At 37.7% G+C, this 13,969-nt stretch overlaps 2 protein-coding genes across 2 annotated transcripts in view; both read right to left on the bottom strand.

The window, feature by feature from the left end:
* The window catches only part of LOC107679726 (zinc finger protein 609-like), a 56,743-nt gene extending 47,806 nt beyond the window's left edge, over window positions 1–8,937 (bottom strand). Inside the window, exon 1 of the mRNA XM_016475366.1 lies at window positions 8,166–8,937. Within this exon, the coding sequence (XP_016330852.1) occupies window positions 8,166–8,909 (744 nt within the window). The 5' untranslated portion in view covers window positions 8,910–8,937. The remainder of the gene's footprint in view (window positions 1–8,165) is intronic.
* Window positions 8,938–8,976: 39 nt separating this feature from the next.
* LOC107679727 (zinc finger protein 609-like) overlaps window positions 8,977–13,969 on the bottom strand; it is a 12,369-nt gene continuing 7,376 nt past the window's right edge. The window contains exons 2-3 of the mRNA XM_016475367.1: window positions 10,581–11,449; window positions 8,977–9,034 (exon numbers count right to left, since the gene is read on the bottom strand). Coding sequence (XP_016330853.1) covers window positions 8,993–9,034; window positions 10,581–11,324 — 786 coding nt within the window. The 5' untranslated portion in view covers window positions 11,325–11,449 and the 3' untranslated portion in view covers window positions 8,977–8,992. The remainder of the gene's footprint in view (window positions 9,035–10,580; window positions 11,450–13,969) is intronic.

The raw sequence follows: 13,969 nt of genomic DNA, 5'->3' as shown, positions 1-13,969 counted from the left end.
GGTTTGTTCCCTTTTTTTTTTTTTTTTCTTTCATTGCTGTTGTTGTACTGTATTGGGAAGCCAGAATGTGAATCCATTGACAGAAACATACATTAGCCGAACTCTGTCTGTTTTACGTGTTGTTATTTATAACAAACCATATTACAGATGCATTGTCAGATTTAAGTCCAACCGAGGTGCAAGTGCTTGCTGAACCGTGAGTGGTTACGGTGCGTTCGATTTTTTACCGAGAACAGTTACACCCCTAGTAGATACAGTATAATTTTGCAGAATTATGTGGATGAGCTCAGTGTTCAGAGCAAAGAGAGGGGTGGCATCCAGAGCTGAGGTCATGGCTAGGGCTATGTTAAATACAAATTCAGTCATATTAAAAACATTAGGCTGCTTTTAGCCTTACACTGGAGTTGGTTCACTTTCTCGCAATGAAAGTAAATAATTACATAAATTAGCACGACAATATCATGTATCGGCGATCTCAAAGGCTGATGATAGGACAATATGAAAATTGAGCATATCGCCCAACACTAATATCGAGATATCGATATTTTTAACCCAGCCCTAGTCATGGCTGACATTGATTATGGGAACACGGGAGTATGAGAATATGTACTTCACAGCACGTTCTCTCCACGTAAAACATCCACACTGTAAAAAATGCAACTGCACATTTTCCAGTTTACGAAAAAACTGCAACAGCATATTTTACAGTTTACGAAACCTTTTGAGTCTCAAATACAAAAAAATGCTATTTTCTTGAGACTACACAAAATTACCCCAAATGTTGTCCCAACTAGTCAAACACAGTTGTCTGAACAAAGAATTTCATATTGTTGAAATGTTAAGGCTTTGTGAGTTCCCAGCATGCATTGCAGCATGAATAAACTATGCAGTTACTGTTATAGGATTATTGTTTAGCTGTTTTCTGACTTCATTTAAAATTTTCAGTTGTTGTTTTATCATTGTTAGTTATTTGTTGTACTGTGATGTAAAGAGGTGTCTAGTTTTGAGGCCTAGAGTTTGTTATATAAGTTGCGTTTTTTATTTTGGATATCTTAGTTTTGTAAGTAGTTTTACAAGCAAAGACAACATTGTTTACTTAGACTAAATTGGCCATTTACATTTCATTTTTGTAAACAAACATAAATTCGATAATGTGGTGGCGTTCGACGGGTTTTTTTTCATCCAGGCAACAGAAAAATGTTTTAAATATCTCAATGACAGTAATTGCTTTTTCAGTTGCTGTGACAAGAATTTTTCTATTAGCAAAATAAGACAATCAGCATTGCATGAACAAACAAATTTACATTGACTAAACAAAGTATCTTTACGGAGCAGAACTAAAAAACTGTTGTTGAGAGAACTCAAAAGTCTTACTGCAAAAAGTTGCCTTATTTTTTTTTAATGTTTTCTCAACGATAAATTTTTTACAGTGCATAGCATTACATGACATAACAGTGTTTCCCCTAGGTTTATGGCTTTTTTTGGGGGGGGGGGGGGGGGGGGGATTTTTCCATTTGAATTTTTCTGGACTCCTTTTTAATGGTTAAATTACATTTTATTAATCAAAAAGCATGTTTATTTAATTAAAATCATGAAACTTAAACAGTTTAACATCCATTTATTACAAGTCTAAGAAAAATTACATGTTTAGGGCCCAAAAATGTTTTCTTTGTTCCAACCTTATGTTTTATTGTTACCAAATTCTGTTTTAGCATGTCTAATTATTTGAAAGCATAAAAACAAGTTTCATTTATTCTTGCAATAGCCTTATGATTTTTTTCCCCTCAGAAATTTTGTGTTGTGTATTTACATTTTTAAGGCACAAAACATTCATTTAATTTATCTTTTAATTGATAAAATTTAAGCAAATTTTATTTTTTGGAAAATAAAGGGGATTTAATATTACAATTAAAACACTGATGAAATATTGTATGATTATTCCTTAAAAATAAGGTTTTAATAATTTTAGTAGTAGTAGTAGTAGCCTATTCTACTGAAAAATAGTAGGCTAATATATTTATCAATCAAGTTAAACCGAACTTTTATTTTGACGGGTTGCCGTGAATACGGTTTGATTTTTTCTGGACTCCTTTTTAATGGTTAAATTACATTTTATTAATCAAAAAGCATGTTTATTTAATTAAAATCATGAAACTTAAACAGTTTAACATCCATTTATTACAAGTCTAAGAAAAATTACATGTTTAGGGCCCAAAAATGTTTTCTTTGTTCCAACCTTATGTTTTATTGTTACCAAATTCTGTTTTAGCATGTCTAATTATTTGAAAGCATAAAAACAAGTTTCATTTATTCTTGCAATAGCCTTATGATTTTTTTCCCCTCAGAAATTTTGTGTTGTGTATTTACATTTTTAAGGCACAAAACATTCATTTAATTTATCTTTTAATTGATAAAATTTAAGCAAATTTTATTTTTTGGAAAATAAAGGGGATTTAATATTACAATTAAAACACTGATGAAATATTGTATGATTATTCCTTAAAAATAAGGTTTTAATAATTTTAGTAGTAGTAGTAGTAGCCTATTCTACTGAAAAATAGTAGGCTAATATATTTATCAATCAAGTTAAACCGAACTTTTATTTTGACGGGTTGCCGTGAATACCGTTACATTTCTGTGTGTATATGATATGAGGATATTTTTACTCAAATTAAATGGTCAAATGCTCATGAAGTGGCTCTCAGAGCAGTTCTGAATTTATGTCCTTATAGAGACGGCAGACGTTAATATCACCAGAAGCATCGCGTGCGCTTCAGTACGAGTGGTAAACAAAACCGCGCATCTGCGCCATTCATTAAGTGAAGTGACATGTGACATGTGGCCAAGTATGGTGACCCATACTCGGAATTAGTGCTCTGCATTTATCCCATCCATAGTGCACACACACAACAGTGAACACACACACCGTTTGTTGGGGGTTCAGTGCATTGCTCAGAACCCGCAACCTTTGGGTTACGAGTCCGACTCTCTAACCATTAGGCCACGACTTCCCCTTTAACACAGAGACACGCAGAATTCATATTTAAATAGTCGTTTTGAAGCTTAATATTTACAAATACTAGTGGGAGTGTGCTCACTTGTGTGTGCGCATCGGGGCAGAACTCCGCTGTGTGTGCGTGATACAGAGAGCGCGACCAAGTAATGTAGAGACAGAAATGACATGCCGTCGTGTAAATAATTTTTTTCACTAGTCTGCAAACAGGCATCAGAATTGCCCTTTGTGTTCTCATTAATGAACATTATATTACAGTAACTCAAGGATATAGTTAATGTTAAGTCTATAATGTGACACTAGCAACTGCAGTACAACTTACTAGCTTGTCCATGCATTGGGCTTTACAGCAAGTGGTGGAAATTGTTGAGATCCACTTGAGGGCTCAATTCAAATATGCATACCCCTATATAACAACCAGTGTTGGGCTCATTAGTCAAAAATATAATTTAATACTCATTACTCTTTTCAAAAATTATTATTACTTCCAAAAAAGTACTACTGTCAGGGAGTGAACTGTACACTATTTATTAGGGGTGTAACGATTCTTCGATATGGATCGATACATCGATACGATGTCTGACGATACAATGCATCGATGCCACACGTAAAATATCGATATCTGTAGTATAAATAGACACCTTATTTTGACACTGGATGTGAAACTTTAAGATAAATGTTCATGTCATATGTTTTGGTTGCACTTGTGAGTTAATAAAAATGTAGATGGTTGTTTAAAATAGGTATATAATATAATAGTATTGATATATCGATCGATATTCTCCTGTATCGAATCGTATCGTAAAATTTTTTGAAGTATCTGCAAAATCATATCGCTGGGTATGAGAATCGATATCGTATCATATCGTGACGAACCATCCGATTTACATCCCTACTCAGCACCAAGGCAGCATTAGTGTTGCTGAATTGCTCAATTCATTCGGGGGCTCCCATGACGACAGGGTGTGAAATAGTGGGGAAAAAAATTAAAACCGGAAGATGGATGTGAGACAAGGAAAACATGAATATTTTAACAAAAGTGCAAAATTCAGCACACAATTCAGCAAAGAGAAAAAAAAGTGTCTATTTCAAACAAACAAACAGCTAGCAAATATTTGAAGTAGAAAAAAATTAAATGAAGTGCCCAGACGTCAGAATTGGCCAACATTTTTGATACCGGTCTATAATTTAGTTGGCTGATGTGCAGTTTGTAGAAGGGCCAATGACATAAGAGAATCCATGATAAAGAAAAAAAAAGGTATATTTATCAACTCTAACCTTGAATACATAAAAGTGTACATGTCTTAATCTCTCTTTTTTTTTTTTAAGGTTTTAAGTATTTTTGGTCAAGGTAAATTATTATTCATTCATAAATCTTGCTTCTTTTTTTGGGGAGTCGCACCACATGACATTTAACAATCTGAACTAACCATGTCAAATTATTTTGAATGACTTATTGGCCTCGACACAATCATGGGTATACTAGGGTTTTTTTCTGTAGGTTTATTAAGCATGTTGGTTGCACCACATGATCACATGTGATTTATTGGAAAAAACGTTTTTAAAATACAATTAAGTCAATATAATTATGAACTCAAGACATTTGTGTCATGCTGAAATTGAAATTTCTCACAAAAACTATCTAAATGAATTTCAATTCAGAAATTAAAAACAATTCAATTCATGTAAAATTGCATTTTCAATGTATTTTTGAATAAACCAAGAGAAGACAAAAAATAGTCAAGTCACTGACCCAGTAAGAAGAGTTAAAGGAACAAACTTAACATTTCAGATTCAATCACACCATCATAATTACTAGTGCCAGAATTACTTTTATGCAACATTTAACGCCAATATGCATAGATGTGTAAACTGCAAACTAAAGCAGCACTAGACACAGCCTGGATTGTCTCCTCCACAAAGCAATGCTAAATCATTCTGTCGCTGAAATCTTCAACAATACCCTCTAATCTTCTTAAAAGGATCTTTTCAGTGACACTAACCTCATTAGAGCAAGAGTAACTCGACACACAATGCCAGAGCACAAAGATGTTAAACACACCACAAGACTAAGCAACATTGAATGGCAGCTCTTTACACATTCTGCGGTACAAGAAAGATGTAAGAATTAGATCTTGTGATTTTCTTGATCAAACAATAATGTTCCACTTTTCATAGCAGCCCAAGGGCTTAAAGTATTGTGCTTGTCAAAATGAAAGAACTGCCATTACAAAGAGATTCATGATGGTCCAATGCCCACCCCCACAACACTAGGTTACTTTATACAACAGCTGTTTTTGCTAAAGGAGGAGGCTAAATAAATTTTCATTTCGGCAAAACAATGTGCTGCACATGCTATGCATTACATAAAGTTTTCTACAAAAATGACAGCCAATCACTGCAAGTTACCACCCTCATTCTGTACCGTGAGAGCTGTTCAAACGATCAGACCACATACCCTAAATGAACACATCACGATTCATAATATGCATCCTAAGCAGTCAGCCAGAGTAGGATTAGTGCATCTCAAACATAATGCATAATGCATGCCAAACGATTCTGGGATGATGAACTGCTTGCAGTGGATTTCTCAAAGTGTGCTTCAGGCTAGGATTGTTCACGAAACCAGACAGGACTATGCAGCATTTCTTTTTCAACTCTTTTAACTGTGGCAAATCCGAGGCTGAAGCTGCAACAGTTTTACTAAAGATGCACAATATAATGGAACCATATTGATTATCAAGCAATATTAGTGATTTTGTATTGACTTATCAGTATTGGTATTGAATAGTGGACAATTAAATGTGTATGCTTGTTTCTACTAATTTTTTAAATGTTCAATTGCTCCTGTAGTCATCTACCTTTAACTCTAGTACTACAAGACATGGTGCTAGAAAACAAAGCAAAGATTTCAGTTTTTTTCTATAATACTTATTATTTCTTCTTTCCTGCAATTTTTTTTAAGCTAATCTCAAAATGAATAGCTATACATATATTAAACTGTACATTATAAATGTTGTAATCTTTAAAAGGTTAGTTCACTCAAAAATTGTTACACATTTCTGTTAAAAATCCAAAAGAATTGAGTTTATCTTTAAAACACAAATGCCCTGCCATTGAAAGCGCATGTAACAAAAACTTAAAAAATCCAGCATGCAAGTTTGAGTTTCCATTTACTATATTTGATGTGCTCTATGCATGTTTGTTGATCAACTGTTCTTATGTGAATAAAAGGCTAATTAAATATGTACACGGTAAAGTAAATGATCTCTTCAGGTGACTTGGATTATACCATTTGATTCATATGGAGTTTTGCTTACATGGAATTTCAATGGAGGAACAAACACCTCTCAGGTTTCATTAAAAATATCTTAATTTATATTTTGAAGATGAATGTACAGTGGGTACGGAAAGTATTCAGACCCCCTTCAATGAAGCACTGCGGCAACTTGAGGCATTCAACAGTTTTCTCTCATTTATTCATTCCTTCCCTCATTTATCGGTTTCTGTTTGTTTATCCCCCTCTGTTCTGCCCTCTAGCTTTCTCTCTGCTCACATTGAGAGGTGAAATGAGGCATGCTGAAAATTTGCTGGCTGACAATGGAGGACAGCTGCTCTCACTGCTCAAGCCTTTCATGAGCTGAATTAGCAGTGCGAGCTCACCGCGCTCCCTTCCCCCACCCTTGCTGCTGGCTTTAACACCCATCCAGACATACTAGCAGTCGCCATGTACAAAGCTGAGGGAAAAGGCTTCGTTTCTCAGATCTGCCATTGCTTTAATGGCTGATATTTTGCCCCCTTGTATTCTTTAATCAATTACCCTTTGCGTGCTGCATCATGAGCCAAAAGAAAACTCAACATTTTAAACGCTATAAAAAAAAACACCAAATTGAATATGTTTTTGCACCACCCAACTCTATTACCAAAACTAAAAAAAACAGAGGTTGACCTATTGGATTTTGCAGATACTAAAAATGGAGGTGGGGAAAACATCAGAAAATCTATTAATCAGTCAACAGTTTATAAAATATACTGAACGTACAAGATATTGAATGTTGAATGTCTTTCCTTAAAAGTGGCCTACAGGAACCTAATCAACCACAGATTTATCTTGTCACAGCATCACATTAAAAAGACAAAAAACCTTAGGGAGTGACCCTAAAATAGGCTTTTAAACAATTTCCAAAAGTCACAGGGTAGGCTCTTTACCGTGACTGAAATTTCAATGTTGGCCAATGTACGTAACAAAGCACAACAGTAGCAAACATAATCCTGAAATGAATTTGACAATCCGCAGCTGTTCTTTTAGTTGAACAGTATGTACTTGCAAAAAGTTACATCATTAAGTTTCATACAGATAAAAGGCCAATGTAAACGTGACAAACAAACACTGGCATCACTTAGCTTCTCAAGAGCTGAAACTGGATTTGAAGCTTTAATTGGAATTTCCTTCCCAATTTTAATGATCTTCAGAAGCACAGAAGCTGTTCTGTTCTGATTAAAAGCTTGTATACAAGCAGTTAAATGACCTTCTTCCAGCCCTTCCCCCACTGCAAGTTTAGGCCAGTGGGGTTAGGAGGGTCTGAGCTCTTTCCCTACCCCCTCAACCACATCTTTGGCTCCTGGGATTAAGCGACATGGACAGTCAAACCAGGCCTAAACTTCCTCTCTATTCATAGATTGGAACGACAGGAAGAAAATGAAAACCAAGCCAACAATTTTGTAATGTAATAGTGTTAGCATAATGCTGCAAATATTGCTTAAATACTGCTTTTTTTTTACACAAACTATGATAATTTATCTAATCCTTCAAAAATATATATTTTTTTAAATGCCAGAGCCACAACCTAGTTACGTAATGCTTATTTACGTAATGCAATTTTGAATCTGGCTCACAACATTTACTCAGTTTGTTCCCTCCTCTTCTGCATATAATTTCCAGTCCTCTCTTTACTATCTGATCCATAAAAGTGGCAAAATGTCAATCAAAAAGCACATGCGATGCAAAGAAAACATGACCGCAGAGGAAACAACTTACTTGCATTCAGGCGACTAGGTCGCTAATATTGACACCCGTTATCAATACTTCAATAACACAATTTCCATTAGCTGCTAAACGGTTCAAATTCACAAGCGGGCCTTCCGCGCTTACCTTTTCATTTTTCACCTTCTTCAAAGCTCTGCATTCCCCGTCAAGCTCCTCTGGCTCTGATTTAATAGCTAACGGAGAGACAATTCCAACAGTTTCCAGAGCGTTATTCCCAAGCTGCTCTGTCACAGCCATGTCTGCATTTTGCGTACTATCAAAGGGCGTGTTGCGTGTGCTTCCAAACGCCTGAGCGTTTGCTACTATCTCCTTCTCAATTGCCACGACTGCAACTGGTCCGCTTTCGCTTTTTTCTTTCTTGTTTTTCCCGCTTGATACTTCCTTCTCCTTTTTGCTGTTGGGCACGCTGCGTGAGGCCTTGGCGCCCTTCTCGACGCCTTTGCCAGGAGCAGAGGTGCCGCCTCCTGAACTACCTGTCGCACCAGTAACCTCCCCTTGGGTCCGTCCCTGATGGTCCTTTTTTGCTCCATCTGCAGATGGAGTCTTGCTGCTATTGTCTTTAGAATTTTTGTTGCGTTTCGATTTCGATTTGCTCTCTTTGCCCTGAGGGGCGCTCACCGGGCTCACAAACTTGATATTGTCTGGCAGAGCCGCTACTGCGCTAGGTGGAGCTGCCATTCCTCCTCCGTCCTTGGTGCCAGACATCTCAAGTTTGTCCTTCTCTAGGTCAGCGTCAAGGTCGATAATCAGATTTCCAACCCCGATATCCCACTCATCACCGCTGTCGTAAGTGTCCACCGCATTAGAGTCCACACCTTTCCCGCCTGCAGTGCCACCACTTAGGGACATTTTAGTGCCAGCGGCCCAGGTTTGTCACAGTAACGTCTGATTCCTCAGACTGCCAGGGTGTGGGGAGAAGGAGAACAGTAGCCTCAACGTATTGATGTCAACTTCCCAGTCACCCACATTTTGCCCTAGAGGAGAGACATACAAAAGGGATTATCTGACTTGAAAATGTAGTCTGAAAATGAAACGGTAAGCGATGAATATGCAGCACATGAACTTGACTTAACACACAAGAGCAAATATAAAACGTGAGTAATAACATTGACCTTCTTTAAATAGTATACATAACCTTCTTTACATAGTACACAAATTGAATAAAAGGAAAGTGTGAGAGTTATAGTGTCTTAACCAGATGCAATCCATATTTTCCTTGTTAATCTGAGAAACTCAACAGAAAGGCTTGTTTTCTTGCCATTATTTTGAGCTACACAGTATTATTTCATCACATTCAAATCAAATTTCAGTAGCACTTTATTTTACAGTCCTGTTATGCATGCATATGCTATGCACATATTATAGTAATAACTGGGTAATAACTAGGTTCTAACCATAAACCTTAACTTAACCTATGTTAAGTGCATGTAGTTTCCTTACATTACTTGATTAATAAATGATTTTAGCAAATGGCTGCAATATAACAAAGAGTTAAAAATTGAAGGGGGTCTGAATACTTTCCGTACCCACTGTAAGTCTTATGAGATTGTAATGACATGAGGATGAGTAAATTATGACAACCCTTTACATTTTCTACAAGCACCATAACATTGAGAAAAAATTTTTTTTCTTTTTTTAACAAAATAGTATTTATTTAAATACTATTTTACAATAAAACGAAGATAACTAGCAGCTTATTGGCATTGGCCAGAACATTTCTTTTGAAAGTGTGGTTCATCTAAAATTTGGAACCAACAATTAATGGCTCATTCTTTGGAATTTTGAAATTTCAATTGTTATAGTATCACTTAATATGGTGGTCTTGTGTCCCAATTAATACTTTATACTTTAAGTAGTGCAAGCATGTGAACTGTGCAGCAGCCATGATTTCTTCAGCAGTCCTCTTTCGCCTCAGTGGAACTGTGGGAGCGCTGACAAGCTCCTTAGTGTGTAGGAAGTTAAAGACTTCATCCACTTACAATGCAACCCCCCCCTTTCATTTAGCCAGGTCATTTGCTCCCCCTTCTCCTTCCTCTGGCCCTCGAGTGGCCTTTTTTCTCAGCAGATTCGAGCAGAGCACCTACCAACCTCTCAGAAAGCTACAAGCAGACTTCACCGCTGGCATTTAACACATGATCTCTCCCCACCTCCGTTTGGAAGCACTGCGGCAACTTGAGGCATTCAACAGTTTTCTCTCATTTATTCATTCCTTCCCTCATTTATCGGTTTCTGTTTGTTTATCCCCCTCTGTTCTGCCCTCTAGCTTTCTCTCTGCTCACATTGAGAGGTGAAATGAGGCATGCTGAAAATTTGCTGGCTGACAATGGAGGACAGCTGCTCTCACTGCTCAAGCCTTTCATGAGCTGAATTAGCAGTGCGAGCTCACCGCGCTCCCTTCCCCCACCCTTGCTGCTGGCTTTAACACCCATCCAGACATACTAGCAGTCGCCATGTACAAAGCTGAGGGAAAAGGCTTCGTTTCTCAGATCTGCCATTGCTTTAATGGCTGTCCGCGCTTACCTTTTCATTTTTCACCTTCTTCAAAGCTCTGCATTCCCCGTCAAGCTCCTCTGGCTCTGATTTAATAGCTAACGGAGAGACAATTCCAACAGTTTCCAGAGCGTTATTCCCAAGCTGCTCTGTCACAGCCATGTCTGCATTTTGCGTACTATCAAAGGGCGTGTTGCGTGTGCTTCCAAACGCCTGAGCGTTTGCTACTATCTCCTTCTCAATTGCCACGACTGCAACTGGTCCGCTTTCGCTTTTTTCTTTCTTGTTTTTCCCGCTTGATACTTCCTTCTCCTTTTTGCTGTTGGGCACGCTGCGTGAGGCCTTGGCGCCCTTCTCGACGCCTTTGCCAGGAGCAGAGGTGCCGCCTCCTGAACTACCTGTCGCACCAGTAACCTCCCCTTGGGTCCGTCCCTGATGGTCCTTTTTTGCTCCATCTGCAGATGGAGTCTTGCTGCTATTGTCTTTAGAATTTTTGTTGCGTTTCGATTTCGATTTGCTCTCTTTGCCCTGAGGGGCGCTCACCGGGCTCACAAACTTGATATTGTCTGGCAGAGCCGCTACTGCGCTAGGTGGAGCTGCCATTCCTCCTCCGTCCTTGGTGCCAGACATCTCAAGTTTGTCCTTCTCTAGGTCAGCGTCAAGGTCGATAATCAGATTTCCAACCCCGATATCCCACTCATCACCGCTGTCGTAAGTGTCCACCGCATTCGAGTCCACACCTTTCCCGCCTGCAGTGCCACCACTTAGGGACATTTTAGTGCCAGCGGCCCAGGTTTGTCACAGTAACGTCTGATTCCTCAGACTGCCAGGGTGTGGGGAGAAGGAGAACAGTAGCCTCAACGTATTGATGTCAACTTCCCAGTCACCCACATTTTGCCCTAGAGGAGAGACATACAAAAGGGATTATCTGACTTGAAAATGTAGTCTGAAAATGAAACGGTAAGCGATGAATATGCAGCACATGAACTTGACTTAACACACAAGAGCAAATATAAAACGTGAGTAATAACATTGACCTTCTTTAAATAGTATACATAACCTTCTTTACATAGTACACAAATTGAATAAAAGGAAAGTGTGAGAGTTATAGTGTCTTAACCAGATGCAATCCATATTTTCCTTGTTAATCTGAGAAACTCAACAGAAAGGCTTGTTTTCTTGCCATTATTTTGAGCTACACAGTATTATTTCATCACATTCAAATCAAATTTCAGTAGCACTTTATTTTACAGTCCTGTTATGCATGCATATGCTATGCACATATTATAGTAATAACTGGGTAATAACTAGGTTCTAACCATAAACCTTAACTTAACCTATGTTAAGTGCATGTAGTTTCCTTACATTACTTGATTAACACTACATTGTACATTGTAAGTGCATGTACAGTAGGGCTGCACGATATATATTTTCAGCATCGATATCGCGATGTGCGCATCCACGATAGTCACATCGCAGGATGTGCGATGTTTAGTATACTGATTGTTATATTTATACTGATTGTTTTCTTTTCTCACACACAGACACGGTGTCTACACCAGACGTGACAGCTGTACAGAGATACCCATTTTAAATAAATGTAGTAGCAGAGCTACTGCACATGATTTTCAGTGCTGGAAATCCATTTATCCTTTGTTGAAACTCCCGCATCGTCGCGGAGAGCGCAGGTCACGGTCGCTTAGCAACAGCAGACGCCACGAAAGCGCAAGCTCCCGAGCGGTTTGGAAAGTAGGAGAAAGCGGCACGGCTGGCGTTTTCCACGCGTTTTTAGGCGCGACATGTGAACGGCCCCAAAGTCTGTCTACACTGGACTGGACAAAGCGACCTTTGCAAATCATTTTAACTTTGTGTCAGTACGTCATAAAGAGAACGCGGCATCAGTTTACTGTCGGTGATTTGTCGTGTCGCGCCGCATTCAGTGTAGACAGCATCACTGATTATAATGGCTTCTATTGTATTTTGTCGCGTCGCGCTGTTCGCGTCCGGTGTAGACACTGTGAGCTACCCAGATGCACGTGAACACTGAATTCTGTTCACTTCTGCGTCTATTTGTGCCTGAAATACTGTGCTCTGCAAGTATCCTTGTAAACGCAGTTGCTTATGGCTTAGGTGAAGGGAAAAAATTGAGAAAGAAAATAGATGTGTAACAGTATATTGGTTCTAGGGTTAAGTACCATTCACATTTTAACCAGTACGGTACCGGTATCGGTACCTGAATTTCTGTGCCGGTACCCAACGGTACCTTTTTTCGGTACTTTACTCTCTGTGGCAATAAACATTTAATTTAAATCAAATGAAAATTAAACCCTTTTATAAATACTGTGCTCTGCAAGTATCCTTGTAAACGCAGTTGCTTATGGCTTAGGTGAAGGGAAAAAATTGAGAAAGAAAATAGATGTGTAACAGTATATTGGTTCTAGGGTTAAGTACCATTCACATTTTAACCAGTACGGTACCGGTATCGGTACCTGAATTTCTGTGCCGGTACCCAACGGTACCTTTTTTCGATACTTTACTCTCTGTGTAATTACAAAAACATTTATTTCAGTGAAGTACAAAAGTCTCAATTTCAACATTTTGAACAAAAGGGCCCTACAAACGTTTTCTTTCTTTCTTTTCTTTTTTTCCCCCCAGAAATTCTTGTTTTAATTTTTCTGAAAATCAAGTGAAGGCATTAAACATTTATTTTAAATCAAATGAAAATTAAACCCTTTTATTTTTTGGCAAACAAACTGAGTCAACATATGTTTCTGTTGAATATACTGTTGAAATTAATACATGGAAGAAAAATTGTGTGAATATTCCTTTAAAACATTTTTTAATAGGCTTATTTAATAGGAAATTGTATAATTTTTTTCTACAAGGGATTAATCTGGTTGTAATATGCATTTATCATTTAATTTTTATGTAAATTTGATAGAAAATGGAACAATTTAAAAATGGATTTAAAGATGTACATTATACTGTACAAAAGTAATACAAGTGTAATATATTTCTGTTACATGTTAAACCGTACTTTTATTTTGACAGGTTGCCATGAAGTTTCTGTGTGTATACAGTATGATGATGCTAGTTTTCTCAAATGAAACGGTAAAATTCTCGCGAAGTGACTCTCACAGGAGCTCTGGAGATTAAGTTTTCCAGAGGCCGGAAATCACTGCAAGAGTCACGCGTGCTTCAGTATTTGTGTAGAAAACAAAACCGCGTTTCCGCCATTCATACATACAGAGGCAAGCGGAACATGCAGGATTCATATTTAAACCGTCTTTTTGCATTTTAATATTCACAGACACTAGTTCATATCGTGATTCGAATTAAGTGGCAGTGGCTACTTTTGATTTATTCGTCAAAAATTAACGAATTCCGTGGCATTCCGCGCTATAGAGTAAATTACGTTT

Source organism: Sinocyclocheilus anshuiensis, unplaced genomic scaffold (genome assembly GCF_001515605.1).
Source record: "Sinocyclocheilus anshuiensis isolate Anshui unplaced genomic scaffold, SAMN03320099.WGS_v1.1 scaffold224, whole genome shotgun sequence".
Taxonomy (NCBI): domain Eukaryota; kingdom Metazoa; phylum Chordata; class Actinopteri; order Cypriniformes; family Cyprinidae; genus Sinocyclocheilus; species Sinocyclocheilus anshuiensis.
Note: the sequence above shows the minus strand (reverse complement) of the source record. Positions and strands in the feature narration are given on the sequence as shown.